The 20,337-nt window shown below is 34.3% G+C and overlaps 4 protein-coding genes across 4 annotated transcripts; 3 read left to right on the forward strand and 1 right to left on the reverse strand.

Moving 5' to 3' along the window:
• The first annotated feature begins 3,453 nt into the window (after nucleotides 1-3,453).
• Nucleotides 3,454-9,679, forward strand: LOC127254207 (probable LRR receptor-like serine/threonine-protein kinase At1g56140). The gene is made up of 25 exons (XM_051279178.1): nucleotides 3,454-3,574; nucleotides 3,643-3,714; nucleotides 4,611-4,791; nucleotides 4,891-4,962; nucleotides 5,054-5,125; nucleotides 5,222-5,293; nucleotides 5,424-5,495; nucleotides 5,590-5,661; nucleotides 5,741-5,812; nucleotides 5,901-5,972; nucleotides 6,063-6,137; nucleotides 6,215-6,286; nucleotides 6,357-6,428; nucleotides 6,515-6,580; nucleotides 6,721-6,786; nucleotides 6,907-6,951; nucleotides 7,022-7,086; nucleotides 7,235-7,611; nucleotides 7,706-7,904; nucleotides 8,001-8,165; nucleotides 8,245-8,363; nucleotides 8,451-8,667; nucleotides 8,754-8,985; nucleotides 9,066-9,216; nucleotides 9,296-9,679. Exons 1-25 carry the CDS (start codon nucleotides 3,454-3,456, stop codon nucleotides 9,677-9,679), a joined length of 3,183 nt encoding a protein of 1,060 aa, XP_051135135.1.
• Nucleotides 9,680-9,807: 128 nt separating this feature from the next.
• Nucleotides 9,808-10,458, reverse strand: LOC127254209 (uncharacterized). Its single transcript, XM_051279180.1, has one exon. It carries the CDS (start codon nucleotides 10,444-10,446, stop codon nucleotides 9,808-9,810), a length of 639 nt encoding a protein of 212 aa, XP_051135137.1. The 5' UTR covers nucleotides 10,447-10,458.
• Nucleotides 10,459-10,701: 243 nt separating this feature from the next.
• LOC127254208 (uncharacterized) lies at nucleotides 10,702-13,253 on the forward strand. The gene is made up of 4 exons (XM_051279179.1): nucleotides 10,702-10,824; nucleotides 10,958-11,275; nucleotides 11,830-12,018; nucleotides 12,317-13,253. Exons 2-4 carry the CDS (start codon nucleotides 11,090-11,092, stop codon nucleotides 12,710-12,712), a joined length of 771 nt encoding a protein of 256 aa, XP_051135136.1. The 5' UTR covers nucleotides 10,702-10,824; nucleotides 10,958-11,089; the 3' UTR covers nucleotides 12,713-13,253.
• A 3,532-nt stretch (nucleotides 13,254-16,785) lies between these two features.
• LOC127254861 (uncharacterized) lies at nucleotides 16,786-18,472 on the forward strand. Its single transcript, XM_051280185.1, has 4 exons — nucleotides 16,786-17,222; nucleotides 17,351-17,494; nucleotides 17,944-18,201; nucleotides 18,318-18,472. The coding sequence occupies exons 1-4, from the start codon at nucleotides 16,848-16,850 to the stop codon at nucleotides 18,372-18,374; spliced, it is 834 nt and encodes a 277-aa protein (XP_051136142.1). The 5' UTR covers nucleotides 16,786-16,847; the 3' UTR covers nucleotides 18,375-18,472.
• Nucleotides 18,473-20,337: the final 1,865 nt, after the last annotated feature.

The raw sequence follows: 20,337 nt of genomic DNA on the forward strand, positions 1-20,337 counted from the left end.
TCATCAGGATCTACATGAAAGCGTTGATGATCAGGAACCTGGAACGGATCCTGCACAGGAATATGAATCGGATCATGTATATATCCTTCAGGCCTGTCCTCCCTTGTATTGTTCGGCTGCGAACTGGTAACCCTTGGTCCCAGTGGAACATTGTTGGGAAAAGTCAAAGGAGTTTTTCCCCGATCCATTCGGTTGGGATTTGTGGCACTTGGGAATGTACTATCCACGAATAATGGCCCTGCGAAATTTGCCTGTGGTCTGGACGGTGACACTCCTGGTGGCGTTTGAGTGGGTTGAAGACTAACCCTTGACAATGCTTGATCTATCATGTTCTGCAACTGACTCTGTTGCTCACGCAACATGTTCGTTTGTTGCTCACGCAACATATTCTGCATAACCAAGGTATGCTGGTTGTTCATTTGTTGAACATAAGACCACCAATCAGTTGGTGGTTGTGGGATTTCCCCGGCATTTGGCACAATGGGTGGTGGAACGGATTCTCCCACCGGTGTCGAAGATGCTTGCGGTTGTGACCCTGCCATATGGACCCTTCCGATGATTCGGCCGGATCTAAGACGTATGAAATTATCGCCGGAATTGGAATGAGCAATTTTGTCTTGCTCCCACTGTGGTCGCCAATTTGTTGATGTAATTTTTTCAACAAAAATAAAGTAAAATTCAAAGATATAGAAAATATCCTTAAACTTGATTAATTAGTGCCTGAGATTAGGAATCTCTAAACACTGTAACGTACAGAAACTAAACTGGAAATTAAAAGACTGAAATTTAAAGTGGTGATCCCCAAATCTGACTTTGCTTTGTTGAAGTTGATTGAAGATCCCTTGCCAAATGATGATCCAAATCCTTAAATATTCCCTGGGAAACCGTACTGAAAACCGTCACCCGAACGGTTACAACGTCTCCTTCTCAACCGTCTTCCAACCTTTCTTATGCTGACACGTGTCCCCAGCAGACCAAAATTCCCTATATTTCACTCCTTGAGCCGACCACAGACCTTCCGCTCTTTTGGCCCGACTTCGTCCTTCGTCCGACCTACTTCTTCGCCCGACCCCACTTGGGCCGACCTCCATATCAACCGCCCCCTGTCTTTGATCAAAGGCCTCCGTGTTTGTCCGACTCCTCCTTCTATCCGACCTACAGTTTACCCGACCTGCGGATATCCCATCTCAACGACTTTCCGTCTCGAGGACCTCCCGACTTGAAAACCTTCCGACTCATCGTCTTTCCGTCTTGCGGACCTCCCGACCTGAAAACCTTCCGACTTGAGGTCTTTCCGTCTTGCGGACCTCCCGACCGGAAGACCTTCCGACTTGAGGTCTTTCCGTCTTGCGGATCTCCCGACCTGAAGACCGTCCGACTTGAGGTCTTTCATCTTGAGGGCCTCCCGACCTGAAGACCTTCCGACTTGAGGTCTTTCCGTCTTGCGGACCTCTCGACCTGAAGACCTTCCGACTTGAGGTCTTTCCGTCTTACGGACCTCCCGACCTGAAGACCGTCCGTCCTGAATTTTTCTTAGAAATAAATAAATAAATTTATTTTCCTTGATTTCCTCACGGTGTCCTTCAGCCAGTTCAATCAACCCTATTGCCAGGCCCATTCCTCGTTTTACCTTGGGCTTTTAACCTAATTCTAAATTTCGTACGTAACAATTATCTAGTAAAACTTTTGATAATGTTTATTTGGAGTAATTTTTTTAAAAAATATTATATTCCCCTCATTCCATAAGTAAGTATCAACTTATTTTTTGCACGTAATTTTAAAAATATTAGTATTATATGTAATAGGAATAAAGTAAAAATGACTAAAATAACATTATTAGTATGTGTGATATAAAGATAATGACATTTGTGTAATATATTGTAAGTTGTAAGAATATTTCTAATGTTAGATAGATAGTATAATTAATAAAAAAATAAATAGATACTTTGTTATGAGACGGATTAAAATGAAAAAATAAATACTTTATTATGGAAATGAGAGACTATAAAATATTTTTTATTTTTTCATATTTAATTTCAAAACTCAAATTGAATATAAAGAGAACGTGCCTCTCTCTCTCTCTCAATATATATATATATATATATGTATATTTCTAATTCTTAAATTGGATGTATATATATTTAAAATATTATAATGGTTGATTATACGGGGTGGGTTAATTTGGTGGCTTTGACTTTGAGTTAAAAAAAAGGAAAATTAAATTCCAATAATTATATGTTAATACAATATTTTAATATAATTTTAAATATAGTTTTAAAAAAAGTAATACTCATGTTTTATAATTAAATATTCATTTGCTTTTTGCATATAATTTTAGAAATATTAATATTATATTAGGATGTAGTAGGAATAAAGTAAAAATGACTAAAATACCTTATTAGTATGTGTGATATAAAGGTAATGACATTTGTGTAATATATTGTAAGTTGTAAAGGTATTTATAATATTAAGTATATAATACAGTTCCTAAAAAAAATGAATACTTTGTTATGAGACGGACTAGAATGATAAAATGGATATTTTGTTATGGAACGGAGGGAGTAATTAAATTTGTCTTTTATTTTTTTAAAAATACTCATCTCATCCACAAAATTTATACTCCCTCCGTCCGCTTACAAAGTTTACATGTTTATATTTTGGGACGTCCAATTACAAAGTTTATATTTCATTAAATACCCTATTTTTTTCCACAAATACCTTTACTTTACATCACATCGTTACTTTTACACAAAAAAGTAAGGACAAAAATGTTATTACACTCACTACTCACTATAATTAAAATACTATTATTTCTGTAACACCGCACCAAAAGTAAATATAACTCTTCTAAATAGACGGAGGGAGTATTTGTTTGATTGACTCCGTAAGTTAAAAAAAAATATTTTTAATATGCACTTGAAATAAATAAAAAGTAAATAAATTATAATTCTTTAAAATAAAAGTAATAAAATTTTAAATAATTAAATTTTTTATTATAAATAAATTATGTAAAAATTTAATAAAAAAATAAATATACTTTCCATTCCAAAAAATTATAGTATATATATATATATTTATTGTCAGTTAAAATTATTCATAATTTATTTATAATTTTATTATTTATATTCTAATATATAATATGAAATTATTATTATTTTTTCTATATTTTAATTATTATTATTATTATTATTATTATTTTTAATAATTTTTCTTGTAATATTTTTATTTTTTTATTTATCTAAATTTATATTAAAATTTTATTATTATTTTTTTAGTGTCCCAGGAAAAAAAAATAAAAAAAATCAAACATACCATATATAGATAGATAGTGGTCCACTCGCATAGGCGCGCTGCTCCCAATTTTGAAACTTCTCCACTGAACAGTACTAGTATTATATTAAGATATTTCGTACCGTATGTCTCTGACCTCATATCTTTCGTCATTACGCGCCAATGACTATATCAACAACTTTCATGTCCATCTCCTGCCGCCGCTGTTGCTCGGTCCTTCTCTCTATCATCCTTCAAATTGGCGCTTCCTTTCCTTTCTACCGAAAACAATTTCATCTCTTCGGTGAGTATAGCAACTTGATATTGCGATGGCACCTCCACGGCGATGGCTGATCCTGTGGTTTTCGTTAGCTTTTGGATTCGCAATCGATGTCGCTCGAGCTCAGAACAGAACCGTTAATGCCACCATAGATCCTGCTGAAGGTGCGATTTCTTAATTTTTGTTTCTGGATTGAATTTCGCACTTGATTGATTGATTGATCTCTCAACGTTTTCGTTTTTGTTGCTGGTTTTTTGGACTGACGATGTGTTGGTAGTTTTAGAAATGTTTGTAAACGGTGTTGATTGTTTACGCGAGTAAATCTGAAATTGATAGATCCAACAGAAGAGATTAACAACTGTCTTGGCTATTAATCTTCTCCGTTTGATGATGAACCTCTGATCCTTTTAAATGCTTTTAGAAGGCTACGGTTAGTTTGGATTTGTGGTTGAATTTTTTTAACGAAAAATTAGGGATTTGGTCACTTCCAATTTACAACATCAATGAATAACAAGGTACTCCTGTAGTTTTCAAGGGTGTTTCGTGTCTTATTATTTATTATACTTAGCCGGTTTAAAAAACAAGTAGAAGTTAAAAAATACAAACAAATTTGATTTTATATTTTAATAAATTTGTATAAAGTTAATTTTGAAAAAAAAATATTTAGATAAATTGAAAGTATTTTGAACTATCAAAAATACCAATTTAGCATTTACACTATTATATCTACCAAATTAGATGGAGAGAGCATATTTTTTTTATTATATTTTTATATTTATTATACTACCTCCTTCCCTTCGTAAGGAAGAAATCATTATTCATTTAATAACCAATATTCAAAATCTATAAACAAACAAATGCTCTTCTTACTAGATATAAGTATTATTATTATTATTATTAACTATGTTGAACAAATTTAAATTATCTAGTATTTTTATTTATTAAATTTAGTAATTTATATTTTAAAAAATTCTTCCATTGAAATGTTTTCACAGTGAAGAAACTGATTTGGATTGCAATAAAAACAAATCCAACTTATATATTCCAATTTGAAATACAGAAAGAGCTTTGAACGCCATGTTTGCACGATGGGGCATTCAGGCCTTAGACACATGGAACATTAGCGGGGAATTATGCAGCGGCGTCGCCATCGATTCTTTAACTCCAATCGACATTATCAATCCGGGCATCAAATGCAGCTGCAACTTCAATAGCAGCACCATTTGCCACATCACTGCTCTGTAATAACTCATCAAATCAAATATTTTACATGTTGTAAGGGATCTGCTGGTCATGAAGCATTATGTATTTATCCTCTTTTGTAATTAATTCTCTTACAGGAGGGTTTATGCACTTGACGTTTCCGGGCCACTTCCAGACGAGCTTTGGAATCTCACGTTTCTTGAGAATTTGTACGTAGGCTTTCTGTGTAGACTGCAGTGTAATTGTTTTGACCTACATAGTAATAATAATTTGAAGTTCTTCTGGTTTTGTTTGTTTCAGAAATTTGGGGCAGAATTATCTGACAGGTCCATTTCCTGCATCCATTGGACGTCTTACTCGAATGCAGTACTTGTATGGTTCTTTATTACTTTTGATACTACCTGTTTTGCTGCCCAGAACAGACATTAACCATGTTTCTGTTTTTTGTGTGTGGTTTAATGATTTTAGGACAATTGGGATTAATGCACTATCAGGGGAGGTTCCCAGAGAGCTTGGAATGCTGAATGGTCTACTATCATTGTGAGTTGTTTAGCTTGCATTCATGATAATCTCTCCTCCATAGAAAGTTTATTGAAGTTGCACACAACAAGTGATTTTAGGAAATTGGAAATTCAGTGTTATCCATGTAATAATTGGTTTATACATTCAGGGCATTTGGCACAAACAATTTCACTGGGCCTTTACCGTCCGAGCTAGGGAACCTATCGAGATTAACTCAAATGTAAGAAACGATGCACCTTTCATTCATTTGATGTTGTTTACAGACAAAGCCAACTGCCTGTGGAAGATTAGAGATTTTCTTTTCATCGTGGCAGATACTTCGATAGCGCTGGAGTCAGCGGTCCCATACCTGATACATTTGCTGGTCTACAGAGATTAGAGAAAGTGTAAGGGCATTGAGTTATATATATATATATATAGATCATTTCCTTTAATTTCATCAAATTAACCATTTTGTGATTTCAGATGGGCTTCAGACAATGAACTCTCAGGACAGATACCTGAGTTTATTGGAAATTGGACAAGCCTTGTACAGCTGTAAGAAAAACACAAACCATTTATAGTTTATAGTTTAGATTCATCTTCTTCTTAATATATCATTTCCTTTCTCAATATGCATTTACAGGAGGCTTGAAGGAAACTCATTTCAAGGTCCAATACCACAATCTTTTTCCAATCTAACCTCTCTTACAGACTTGTAAGTGACAAGATTCTTTTGTCTTTCATTTATTTTTTCAATCCTTTGCAGAATCTAATCCAGTCTTTTCATCGAAAATGATTTGTTTAGGAGAATAAGTGGGCTATCCAATGGGAGCAGCACTTCACTGGACTTCCTACGAAATATGGCTTCTCTTTCTACCTTGTAAGGAAATGAACAACACAACACAACACACCTTTCTGATTAGCAAAGCTTAAGGTAACTGAATACCTGTTTTGCAGAGTTTTACAAAACAATAATATTTCCGGGACCATTCCTCAGTATTTCGGCACATTTCAGAATATGACACTCCTGTAAGTATTCACAGTTTAAAAGGATAAAATCTTTTATAAATCATTCGAACGCTTATAAGTTTTGTTTCAGGGATTTGAGCTTCAACAACTTGACAGGAACACTTCCTGATCCACTTTTCAATCTCAGTTCTCTCACTCACTTGTAATACACAAAAACTACCTATGATTTGAGAATTTATGTCTAAGAAAAACAAATAATATAAACATTTTCCATTCTTTGACTTTCAGGTTTCTCGGTACTAACAAGCTAAATGGTTCACTGCCATCCCAAAAGAGTCCTTCTCTCCGAACTATGTGAGTTGCTTTGATTCCATTGTGATTTATTTACGAAGATTTGAGAGAACGATCCTTATTTTCCATGAATATTTTTTATCGAAAATTAAGGTGTTTCAATGCCCTTCGAATGCAACTAACGTTCTATTATTTGCTTTTAGAGACTTATCATACAATGAATTATCAGGAAGCTTTCCCTCTTGGCTTAGCCAGCCAAACTTACAAATGTATACATCATACAATCCTTAATCTTTCTACATTCTTAATTTGTTTTGAAACGTATTTTGTCCTATTTACTTTCTAACATTTGCCATTTTTTATTTTTATGATCGATGTTTTTGGTGTAGTAATTTGGTTTCCAACAACTTCACCATCGACAACTCTAACGGCAGGTAAGTTTTGACATAATTTGTACATTCTTAGCTTCCTTTGGATCAACACTAATCTTTTTACTGTTTTCAGTTCTTTGCCTTCTGGATTGAATTGTCTCCAAAGGAACTTTCCTTGCAACCGAGGATCGCCTATTTGTAAGCCACCATTCTGTTACAACCTTTTCGAAACCATGTTTTCAGACAAGGAAGCTAAAAGGCGATTGCATTCTTGTCTGAAACACTACAACAGCTGCTGTCAGTATTTATGAACTTGACAGGATTCTTTCTGGATGATGACCTGCAGATTCGAGCTTTGCGGTTAAATGCGGCGGGCCACAGATCACATCATCGGATCAAGTCGTATACGAATGGGACAATGAGACACTCGGTCCAGCAACTCATTACATGACTGGCACAGGCAGATGGGCAGTTAGCAATGTTGGTCTGCTTGGAGACAACAACAATCCAAGATACACAACCTTCACCTCTTCGCAATTTACAAACACTCTCGACTCGGAGCTCTTCCAAACTGCTCGAACTTCGCCTGGATCGTTGAGATATTACGGCTTAGGATTGGAGAACGGTAATTACACTGTGACCCTCCAGTTTGCAGAGTCAGTAATCGTAGGAACAAGGACATGGAGGAGCGTTGGCCGCCGTGTTTTTGACATTTATGTCCAGGTGGCTGCCAAAACCTATAACCTTAACCTCTGTCAGAAATGTATTCTATACATGTTCTTTTCTTACATGTGAACTAAACTGTAATGAGGTTCAGGGACTTCTGGTGGCGAAAGATTTCGACATAACCAGAGAAGCTGGGGGCTCTTTACGAGGTGTTGTGAGGCAATACAGAGCTCAGGTGCTGCAAAATCATATCGACGTGCATCTGTTTTGGGCCGGGAAAGGGACTTGTTGTGTGCCGGCTCAAGGTACATACGGTCCTCTTATTTCGGCCATAAGCGCTGCGCCGGCAGGTATGTTTAGACAAGAAAAATCGATGCTTCTTTTGCTTTTTTCTCTCCAATGGCATGATATTTTGATTGATTCACATGTTTTTTTTTTTTGTTCAGATTTTACTCCGACTGTTTCGAACAATCCTCCGGGAGGAAATTCAAATCGGACTGGCCTGATTGTAGGGATTGTTGTTGGCGTTGCTGCCGCAGCTTTTCTTTGTGTAATTGCACTGTTTTTTGTTCTCCGCAGGAGGAAGAAGCAGAAAGACTTTGAGGATGAAGGTAAATATCTTTCATCCAATTTCAAATGTTTAGTTTTAGCTTATACTTATGTTCTTGTCTGTGGAATCAAATTTTACAGAGCTATTGGGTATTGATGCTCGACCCTACACGTTCAGTTACGCTGAGCTTAGAGCTGCGACAGATGACTTTGATCCTGGTAATAAACTTGGAGAGGGTGGATTTGGGCCTGTTTACAAGGTAAAAAAGAATGTAGTAATAATTTCATATCCATTGCTGTCTATGTATGAAATAGGAAGCATGTTTGATGTCTGTTTTCACTGACAGGGAAAGCTTGGAGATGGAAGAGCAATTGCAGTTAAGCAGCTGTCTGTGGCTTCTCATCAAGGAAAGAGCCAGTTCGTCGCTGAGATCGCGACTATTTCGGCTGTGCAACACCGTAACCTTGTCAAACTATACGGTTGCTGCATCGAGGGAGATCAACGATTGCTCGTTTACGAGTTTCTCGAGAACAAGAGTCTCGACAAACTATTGTTCGAAACTGGTAAGTGAAAAAAAAACTGAGAGTTCTCTGATCCTGATCCTCGTTTTGTTTGTATGGTTCTTACATCGTTTGATTTGATCGAGCAGGTAGCAGACCGCTGTTTCTCGACTGGGGAAAGCGCTACGACATATGCTTGGGCGTCGCCAGGGGCCTCGCTTATCTCCACGAGGAGTCGAGGCTTCGAATTGTGCACAGAGATGTGAAGGCGAGCAACATTCTGCTCGATTCCGAGCTCACTCCTAAGATCTCGGATTTTGGATTGGCGAAATTGTACGACGACAAGAAGACACATATAAGCACCCGAGTTGCCGGGACAATGTAAGGATATCAACAAGATTTAAGGTTTCATCACACCCCTACATTTCTTTTTGTAACTAATCAATAGAGTTGTTTTGCAGTGGATATCTCGCGCCGGAATACGCTATGCGCGGCCATCTTACAGAGAAGGCCGACACATTCAGCTTCGGAGTCGTGGCCCTCGAGATCATCAGCGGAAGGCCGAATTCTAACTCGAGCTTGCAAGACGACATGATGTACCTCCTCGAATGGGTGCGCATGATTCAAATCGATTCTGATCTGTTTCGATTCGGTTTGTTCAAATGACGTATATCCTGGTGTCGTTTTTCAGGCATGGCACCTTCAAGAGAACAACCGGGTACTCGATCTGGTCGACCCTTCGCTGCACGAATACAACTCGGATGAAGCGACGAGGATCATCGGCGTAGCTCTCCTATGCACGCAGGCATCCCCGGCCCTGCGCCCTGCAATGTCCCGAGTTGTGGCTATGCTCTCCGGCGACATCGAGGTGGCTTCTGTCACCACCCGGCCGGGGTATCTAACCGATTGGAAGTTCAACGACACGACGACGTTCATGTCATCGAATGCAGACAGCTCGACATCGAACGCCGAAATTAGCTATATCGAGAGCAACACAAATCCAACACAACACCCCCCTACAGATCTAGATCCTACTAAGCCCATACTTCATCAGATCATTGGTGAAGGCAGGTAAGAAATCATATGTATATATGTATATATAAAATGAGCAGATAGATTGCCTTTATTGGAACATGTGGTTTCACAAAAAGCAGAACAAAGAATTCTGCAGTATTAATAAATATAGGATCAGCGCAAAGTGAACTAACTGCACAAAATAACCCTGGTGAGGCCCAACACCAAGCAGGAGACGGAGAAGAAAAAGAGGGTAACGAAGTCCCGGCCGGACCATTTCCGAACCGGGTTCGACCCCACCCGGAGGCTCTTAGCCCTTCTCAGGGCGTCGACCTCCTTCATCAAATCGAACTCCACGCCTTTCTTCCTCAGCTCCTCCACGCACTTCCCCAGCAGCGCAGAATCCTCCTCCTCCCGTTCTAGAAGCTTCTCCAGGTGGCATTCGACGTCGTTTTTGTAACGGATCGCCCATATGAACCCTAGCGAGCAGACCAGAGAGCAGAGCGACGGAATCCACGATCTCCGGCAGAAATTGGCGGCGGCGCCGCGCGCGGTGGCGGCGTTGAAGAGGAGGAGGAGAGCGGTGGAGTGGAAGAGGAAGAAGAGGCAGTAGAGCTGAGTTATTTCCTTACGAGTGGAATCGATCTGCGTTTCCTTGAGCGAGATCCGGTTGAGGATGAGCTCCTCCTCCTTCAGCCACTGCTTTAGCAGGAGGCGATGCGTCGGCGCCTCCGCGATCTGGTGGAGCGGGTGCGGCGGCGGCGGCTTTGATTCCATTATTGCTGACGACGGCGGTTTGGAATTCTCGGCGGAGGTCGGATCTGCCATGGAAATTGGAAGAAGTATTGGGGGGTACAAAATAGAAATTGCATATAAAGGGTGAACGTGGAGCGGGTTTTTGTATCCAACGGTCGGATGTGAAATTTCAAAATTTGCAACGGTCGAAATTTGAGATTAAGTTTTAACCTTAATTAATAATAAATTAATAATGGCAGCAGTAGGCCGAGTGCTGGGCTTAGGGTTGTATGTAAAAAAAATAATAGGTGGGCCATGTTTAGCCCATTTAAGTATGTTAAGGCACATAATTGGGCCGAGCCCAAATATTTATGGGGTACTTTTAGACGTGAATTATTTGAACAATAGCGATGGAGGTCCCATGCGGAGCCCGTGCCATCGCTCTCCCGCTCCTGCGCTGTCTTCGTCTAGGTACTTCCTCCTCTGGCAATCCTTCGATCTTCAATTTCTTGCACGCCAATTAATTCGTTTTCGTTTCGTGTTCCGAACATCGATTCCGTTTCTGAATTATGTAATCTTTCGATTGTGTTTTATTCTTCGCTAGCTGATTCCGCTCTGGGGGATTCAGTTTTCCCGCTGATTCCGCGTGGATTTGGTGTCGGTTGTCAATTTTGGTTTGACTTAATCGAGGCTAGCGAGGATTTTCGTGTTGGTTGAGAGATTTTCTCCATCGGAGATGGCATCGGGGTCTCCGACGATGAATAAGATCGAGAGGGCGCACCAATTGTACAGGGACGGGAGGTACGCCGAAGCGCTGAATTATTACTCGGAGGCGCTTTCTGTGGCGAAGACCAACCCGCCGAAGATCGCTCTGCACAGCAATCGTGCTGCGTGCTACCTCAAACTTCACGATTTCCAGAAGGTTCGGTCCTCGCCAATATTTTGAACTGCTTGGTGGTTCCATTTCTGTTCTCCAGTTATTTTTAGTTAAGCGTTGTGATATGGGCGTTTTGGATTGATCTTCTGCATCTGGCCTGGATAAACTTGAGAGCAATGATAAAATAATAAATTGAAATAATTGTAGGTTGAAATTACCTTGAATTTTCAGCAACTCTGATTCCACTTGTTGAAAAATTTTCAAATTAACATGAACTTTTCTAACCGAGGAAAAGTTGTAGATGCTCTAGAATTCCCTTGCTGTAAATAGTGAGAATTATGTTCGGATTTATGCCAAAAATATTAACAAGGTTTCATCATTGTATTTTGAAGACTTGAATTTGAGTGGAGCTACTGCTATATTTTTTTCCTTGAACTTAACGGAAATGAAAGTCACTTTCAGTAGAGTGGTTGCTCTATAACTTGCTAGTTACAATCGCAGACACAGTTTCTTAAGATTATGCAGCCTCGTCGAAGAGGCAATAATTCATTTATCATGGGTTGTAATTTAATTCAGTTGCCATATTTCAACCATTGCAGGCTGCGGAGGAATGCACCTCAGTTCTGGAGCTTGATTACAACCATACTGGAGCTCTGATGTTGCGGGCCCAGACGCTGGTCACTCTCAAGGAGTACCACTGTGCACTTTTCGACGTGAACCGGCTTATTGAGTTAAACCCAACTTCAGAAGTTTATAGAAATCTCCATGCCCGTCTCAAGACGCAGTTGGTACACACTCCACTTTCACATATTTTTACTCACTATGTTTGTAAGCATGATTATATTATTTGTTAAAATATTTTAGACGTTTAGGTTAAAACAATCTCAATATCTCATGAGATAAAAAATCTATATAAAATTATCTAGAGATTTTGCATGCTTTAAGGGGAGTTTTTATAGTATTAATTTCATATTGGCTTTGCATGATCATAGTTTGATATATTTTGGAAATTGGTAATTCTATTTGATGCCCTGGATGATCCTTATGCTTTTGCAATAAGTGTGGTATACTTTTGTTCAAGGAAAGTCACTTGCTACAATACCTGAAGATGATGCGGAGTTTGATGAAGAGAATGAATACATAGATGATAACAATGATGATTTGGAAGGTGAACAAGATGAGGTAGATACAGAAGAGTATGGAACGGAAATTGATACAGCACCAGAAGAAAATGAACAAAATGAATCCGAAACCATCTCTCCCGCGCAAGATAAAGGCAGACTGCAAACTGATCAGCAGTCCTCTGGATGGCAGAAAATTCCGAAACCAAAGGGGCATTCTCAACTTGATTACTCAAGGTGGAACAGTGTTGAAGATGACTCTAGTGAGGAAGAAGATGACAGTGACGATGATGACGATGTGGGCTCTCAACCTCAGTACCGTTTTCGTGTCAAAACTGTTGGTGTGAGGGCTGTAAAATAATGTCCAAAATGTGGCATAGCTGTGAAGACCTCAAGCAGCTTTGTGAACACTTTTAAAGTGTTCAAAGCTCTTGACAGAAAGGATTGTGTCATTCAATCTCCTGCTTGGATCTTTGCTATAATGTACTTATTGGAATCTGAAAGCCATTGCAACCGAAACAAGAGAAGCTAATAGGGCTTCTCGATGCCAAGGGGACACTGGATTTAAAAATCTCACGACGAAGCTTACTAGCGGTTAAGTTCCATGATGATGTCTTGCCTGTGCCTGTGCAAGTTCATTGCAAAGCAGTGCCGAACATAGCGCGTCATTTGGATGTGTTTTCCTTGCATCACTCTCTGCATATAGATTTTCACATTTTGTTCTTTTATTCTACATGTGGCATAATTCAGATGTTTTAGACCAGATTGGCGGCACATACAGGGTATTTTTGCACATCATTATCTTTCCTAGGTCATGGTGTCGAGGTAAATATGTTGTTATTACACTCAGTTTTAACACTGTATTCATCTACCTTTACCTTCATGAATATGCTTTGAATTCATTTGTTGCTCATATGCTGACGAATTTGTTAGGTTGGGTTATATGGTTAATGTTTGTCCTTGCAAGAGCTATACACTTACTTTCTTATTATGTAAACTACATGGTGACCTAACTTGCAGCACTTTGTTAAGGCGAAAGTGAGCTGATAGTCGAGTCTGAGGATAATCTCATCAATGGGCCTTTTACATTAGGTATGGTTTCTATGTTTTTAATTCCATATGTATATTTTAGCACTCAGACTTACGATCGATTGATTGTTAGCTACTAAGTCATCCTATGTAGAGAATCTAAGCATGCGATAGTAATTCTATACAAAACTCGAAGTACTATAGTGATCTATGGCTCTAATCTTTAGTCGTTGATTAGGGTTGGCCCAAAAAATGTTGTTAGGACAAGTATCTATCATGTCTTTCTTTCCTGATTCTTTTCTTGAAAGTAGCAGTATTGTTTTAACCACAGATAGGCAGACACAGAGAGAAGTCGATCTCCCACAGGAATGAAAAAAAATTCGAATGATCATATAGATATAGATCTCAAAATGAAAGAATAATGTTTGTAGATGAAAGGGGTGACAAATGAAGATGGAGAAAGATCTGTGTTTGTACTAACAGATCAAGTTAAGAAAAAGGGATTTGTGAATTCTGTGCCCCTAAGTGTTCATGAAGGGCTGAGATGCCATGCCCCCCCTCCCCTCCCCCAACATTAGCAGATTTGAAATTGAAAATTTGTGAAAATTTATTATTATTGGGGTTTGGAGATTATCTCACAGAAGAATCATATTTCAGTTCACATGCATAGCATTTCATTTCAGTCAGGATACTGTTTTCTTTTGGGATTGTGACTACATTTGAATTGGTTAGTTGCCAAGTTGAACTTGATTGATTACCTTCTAGATTTTTGATAAATTTCATAATGCCAATTTTATTTTGTTATTTTGCTTTGTTTTACTTTTGCCATATAAAATAAAAATTGCAGAAGTACGAGATATTTTCCATAGGAGTTTTTGGACAAGGATTGCCTATATTTTTTATTTTATTCTTTTAATACATTTAACATTAGGCATCATGATTATGTAAATTTAATTTTCTTCTTAACTAAATGATTAGAGTAAAGAGATCCATAAATTAAATCGAAGTAAAGAAACTTTTGACAGCTATCGATACGACACACTCTTTTTCTTTATATTATTCTGTTCTACGCCAAAAAAGCTTTCTTGTGCGTGTCTTTTTGCGGAAAATTGTCACTCTCACAATAGAACAAATTCCAATGTTATTATTTAATTTGATTTTATATTCTAATACTTATTTGATAGGACGAGAAAAAATGGAGTATAACTTTAAGAAACAAATTGTAAATTATTTATAAAAATTAGTTAAATAACATATGAATTTGGTTGAAGCTAAGGTTCATGTTTTAATAATTTTAAGAAATATTAAATTATGGACAATATGTATTGTAACGTTATCTTTTGTTCATAATCATATTCATTAAAAATAATAATAATATCGTCTTTTATTTATTGTTTATTAAATAAATAATTATATAGATTGTTTTGTGAAGGACTTAAATATAGCTAAGTGCATAATAGATTTAGAGAGAGAACGTGAGAAGTGGTTTAGAAGTTTGCATGCAATGAGATCACAATATATTTTATTCCGTATGTCACCTTTTCTAGTTGGATAAAGAAAATGTCATTTAATTTGATTTCATTTTTAATATTATTAACAGTTGGAGACATAAATATGGAATCATCTCATAATATATATAAATATAAATATGAATCAATAGATGAATACAATGGAATCCCTTTTCCAGATATGATCATGCATGTTATGTTGCTTTATAGTAAAAATTTGCATATAATCATATCTATCATATATATCTTCCACCTTTGACCAACACTATCTCATCCACACAAGAATCATATGTATACATATATATTAACCACTATAATAACTATATGTGCATGCGAAATATTAATGATCTTCCCCCACCCCTCTCTATAATCTATATATATATATACACATACACAGACACTTTATATATAATTTTTGAATGTAGATAGGTTATTACACACGAGTAGAAGAAGCTGAAAAAAAGCCGACAGCTTTAAACAGTTAGAGAATAGTGGCACATGACTCTTTGTAATTAAAGTCACTTTATATTATTATTATTATTATTATTATTATTATTATTATTATTATTATTATTATTTATCTTTCTGCTTTCCGGTTTCTCAAAACGAAGAAAGCATTCTCTAGCTCCCTCCCTCCCCCCCTCTCTCTCTCTCTCTCTCTCTCTCTCTCTCTCTCTCTCTCTCTCTCTCTCTCTCTCTCTCTCTCCATATATATATATATATATATGCAGTTTTATCTAGTCGTCGATCGTATTTAGGATATCGACAACCTTAATACATTAATTAATTATACTTTTATTAGGTGAATGATCAGCTAACTCAATCTTTTAATATAATGTGATATAATATATATATTTATGCATGCAACTTGGCATATTCTCAATGATCAATCTGTTTCAATCCAAAGAATATATATCTTCTAAATGATTATCTAATCCTCGTAATACAACGATATAATATTTTATTACATATATATATATATATATAATGTAACATGTGTTAAAAATCAAAACACTAAAAAATATAAAAAGGCATTCATTCAACAGGGGCCACCCACCATATAATCTATCTATAATATATTGATTGGTACATTCTATTCCATCCATATGTATATATATCAACTTGTAAATTTCATCCAACCCTTTTTGTGTATGCCTACATAAATATTGGTGCCATTACATATATTTTTAAATTTTCGGGAATTAAATCCACAACCTACAGTCACAAGTCCACCTTCATACTATCAAATTATCTCTTACTAGACATAAAATATATGTGTTAATTATCTCTTACTAGACATAAAATATATGTGTTTGAGTATTGAAATGTTATTTTGAAAAAAAAAAAAATCAAATTTTTATGTAATATTTAAAGTGAAAAATATATGTTCAATACATGTGATATATATTAAAAAAATAAAATTAATGAATGGTGCTAAAACAGTATTGAAAATATAAGTAAACAGAGGCATAATTTTTATAAGGGACGACAATAGTGTATCTTTGTATACTTGTCTTTACATGCATGCTTAATATATATATATGTTAATTAAATTTATATTATTATTAATATGTTTGAAAGCCGAATATATGATATCTCACACAACCCATATAATTGGTAAATTAATATTTCAAAATAAATAAATATTATTATTTTTAAACAATCTTAGTGTATAATTCTCTAATTTCCTTGAATTAAAATTGATGCCAAATACTGATTTATTATTATTTTTTTTTATAGGAACCAAATACTGAAATGTTGTGGTTATATCTTCTTGTTCAGATATGTTTCACCACAATACAACCCCCACCCCCCCACCCCCCAACAACACACACACACACATATATATATATATATATATGTATATACACACTATTAGAAACACAATTCAATTCAATTCAATTCATTTCATTTCATTCCATCATCAAGAAACGAGTGAGCTAGCTAGCTAGCTCATCAATGGCTGCTTCAATCCCATTCCAACAAATCCACCACCTTCTCCAATATTCCGATTATAACAATTATTCTTATTACAAGAATAATATTCCTACATTTACATTCTCCGATGATCACCCATGGATGCCTAACTACGACACCACGGCCATGTTCGACACCATGAGTTATGACTTGTCGTCGGCAGGGTGGCCTAATGTGGAGCCACTATTGTCTGAAGCCATGACGACGACGACTATGATGAAGAAGATGCCAACGACATCGGAATTCGATGATCTGCAGAATGTTTCAGATCAATATTATTACAATTATCATTATCATTGTGACGATGATCACAAATTTAACTACCTTGGCACCATCCCTACACCACCCCACAATTGGGTACATATATATATATATATATATACTTTTATTAATTATCTTAATGTTTTTGGCGATCACATTTAATTTTTATAATAATAATAATAATAATAATAATAATAATATTTATTTATTTTATATATAAATAGGGCATAGAAGTAGAGGAGAAGGTGCAGGTAGGGAAGAAGGACGAAGAAGTGAGAATTGGAAAATATTCGGGGCAAGAAAGGAAGAACAAAATTCTGAGGTACTTGAACAAAAGAAGCCACAGAAACTTCAACAAGACCATCAAGGTACCTAATTTCACCTTTAATTAATTCATTAATTACATTCTTTATTTATTTATTAATAAATAATTACCAAAATAATTACCTATATATCTTAAATTAATAAACAATTAATTGATGCCTATTTATATATACAGTGACGAAACTTGCATCTAAATCCCGGGGGGCAAAATGTTATAATTTATTTAATATTTAGCTAATAAATTTAAATAAATAATAATGACAGAATTATATAAAAATTTAGATAGTTTTAAAAGGACAAATTATATATAAATACATAAAAAAATAATATTTTTAATACTAAAAAAATCATAAAAAAATTGGCTTAATTCAGTTGAATCATGTATTGCAAGCTAAATATTGTATAATTTTTATATAAATCATCAATAGTATAATTTTAAAATAAATTCAATATTTAACAATTCACATTAATTATATATATATATATATTGCAGTATGCTTGTCGGAAAACCCTAGCAGATAAACGGGTCCGGATTCGAGGCAGATTTGCCAAAAACAACGAATTACCTTCGCCCTCCTCATCGTCTTCTTCTTATTGCCAATTTGAAGATGATCAGATTCAGATGCATTTCATCACATCAAATATTATTCATAATTCTTACAACCATAACACCATTGATAACAACAACAATAATGTCCTTAATCCCTTCTTTTACGACCACGTCAACAACAACAACAACAACAACAACGAGGTAATATATATATATTATTGTTAATTAAATTAGCAAGTATTTATATATGTATTTTTCTTAATTATTCAAAATAAATTAAAGTTAATTAATTGTTGTGTTGGTTGAATATAATGCAGATGATGATGTACGGAGACGAAGAGTGGTTTGCATCCACCATGCCTTATTTTGCTTAATTAAGGATATATAACATTTAATATTATATATTCTTAGAATGCAACCGTTTTTTAATTAATATATAATATAGTATTATTTAAATTTTATTGCCCAGTTGATTTTTGTATTGGCTAAGATTATGCTTAAATTTTATTTGCCTTTAAGAAGTTTTCTGCAATTTTAAGTTTTTAAACTAGTAAATTGTTGGAATAAAAAATATATGTTTAATTTAATATGATATAAATAAGTACCTTTTCAATATAAAATATATTTTTATATAATAATTGTAATGAAAGAAAGTATATTTGATGTATTCTTTAAAAAAATAAGAAAAAAATTGTCGACTGCTATTGAAAAATTATATAACCCAAGTATACTAGCTTTGTTTCTTTGATTTTTTTTTTTTTTTGTTCCAAGTTTTTTTTTTTTATATTAAAATTCTCACAAATATATTTTCTATAAATATATATATATTATAAATTATTATATAAATTTATTGTTTAAATACAAAACATAATCAAACAACCAAGTAATGATGCTTAATAATGTATGCATCTAAATAATTATTTTGAGGTTGTGATTACAATGTTGACTAGTAAAATCTTTGACTTTCTTTGTAGACGTAAGAACTTATTTTGAACTTATTTAATCTTTCATATTATTTTTTGAATTATATATATACTGTATATTTTTACATTAGGTATTTTTTTTTAACGTATATTAATATTTAATAATGCACCCTAATTATATATGTTTATATAAAAAAATAAATTCAAATCTTGTAAAGTTTTGTTAAAAATAAATTTCAAAGGCAGCATGACATATCGACATGTATTCACACTTCCTACTTTCACTTTGAAGGTACTTGTTTTGTTATTTTCAATGATCTAAAAATAAATTAATTATTTTTTTAATAAATATGGTCTCATTACACATTAAAATACTTTCAAATTTATATCTATTTATTTTGATATTATTGCATTAGTTTACATATTAAAAATATCACAAATTATTATTAAAATGTAGTAATATTTATCCTAAGAGTTAACCATTAGTTTTAGAGGGGACTAATGAACATATCATATGGAAAAGTATAACTGATAATTATTTAAAAGTAATGTGACTTATATGCTCTATTTACTCAATACCATATTTCAATTACGATTTTTTGAAATAATATTAAAAAATATGAAAATTTTAAACAAAAATATATATATAAAAAAAAACTTCAAATATTCATTAAAAAAAATAAAAACATCATTACAAAAAGTTAAACAATTAAATATTCAATCTGAATAATATATTTTATATTTTTGACACAATTCTTTATACTACATACTAAAATGATTTCATCTAAAAACATTGGAGGATCAGAGTCATTATTTATTAATAATCATGTGTGTTGACCATTGACTATGACCCTACCATTTTAACTTTAATTGGATGACTGGAATTTTGACTCGCATTTATTCTCTATTTTATTTTATTTTATTTTATTTTATTTATGTTTTTTTGGTTTTGACTGTAGCAAAATTAATACTCTCTCCCTCATATCTCATTTCACCGTAATTATAGAAAATTAAAAGACAAATAATTAATAAGTAATTAAAAAATATATTAATAAAAATATAATTAATATATATAAATTAAATTAATTAATTAATTAAATTAATTTTTTTAATAAATAATTAAATTAAAGAAATTTAAAATGTAATTACAATGTTTAATTATTTTTAAAAAGATGAGAGATAAAATGTGAAACCGATTAAAATGATAATACGAATATAAGATATGAGATAGTTGAAGTATTATTTACTCATACATATACAATAAAAAATATAGAATTATTATTATTATTATTATTATTATTATGAAATATCATATTAAAATATAATTTAAATCTAAAAATTCAAATTCAAATAAAAACTAAAACTAAAACCAAGCAAATTCATAATTATTGAGTTTGTTTGATTTTAATTTAAA

This window comes from Andrographis paniculata, unplaced genomic scaffold (genome assembly GCF_009805555.1).
Source record: "Andrographis paniculata isolate CXL003 unplaced genomic scaffold, ASM980555v1 Contig52END, whole genome shotgun sequence".
NCBI classification, from domain to species: Eukaryota; Viridiplantae; Streptophyta; class Magnoliopsida; order Lamiales; family Acanthaceae; genus Andrographis; species Andrographis paniculata.

Coding starts and splice junctions, on each gene's coding strand:
- LOC127254208 (XM_051279179.1), top strand. CDS start 11,090: ATGGCATCGGGGTCTCCGACGATGAATAAGATCGAGAGGGCGCACCAA. Junction 11,276..11,829: donor AACTTCACGATTTCCAGAAG/GTTCGGTCCTCG, acceptor CAACCATTGCAG/GCTGCGGAGGAATGCACCTC. Junction 12,019..12,316: donor CCCGTCTCAAGACGCAGTTG/GTACACACTCCA, acceptor GTTCAAGGAAAG/TCACTTGCTACAATACCTGA.
- LOC127254207 (XM_051279178.1), top strand. CDS start 3,454: ATGACTATATCAACAACTTTCATGTCCATCTCCTGCCGCCGCTGTTGC. Junction 6,138..6,214: donor ATGGCTTCTCTTTCTACCTT/GTAAGGAAATGA, acceptor CCTGTTTTGCAG/AGTTTTACAAAACAATAATA. Junction 6,429..6,514: donor CTCAGTTCTCTCACTCACTT/GTAATACACAAA, acceptor TTTGACTTTCAG/GTTTCTCGGTACTAACAAGC.
- LOC127254861 (XM_051280185.1), top strand. CDS start 16,848: ATGGCTGCTTCAATCCCATTCCAACAAATCCACCACCTTCTCCAATAT. Junction 17,495..17,943: donor ACTTCAACAAGACCATCAAG/GTACCTAATTTC, acceptor TATATATTGCAG/TATGCTTGTCGGAAAACCCT. Junction 18,202..18,317: donor ACAACAACAACAACAACGAG/GTAATATATATA, acceptor AATATAATGCAG/ATGATGATGTACGGAGACGA.
- LOC127254209 (XM_051279180.1), bottom strand. CDS start 10,446: ATGGCAGATCCGACCTCCGCCGAGAATTCCAAACCGCCGTCGTCAGCA.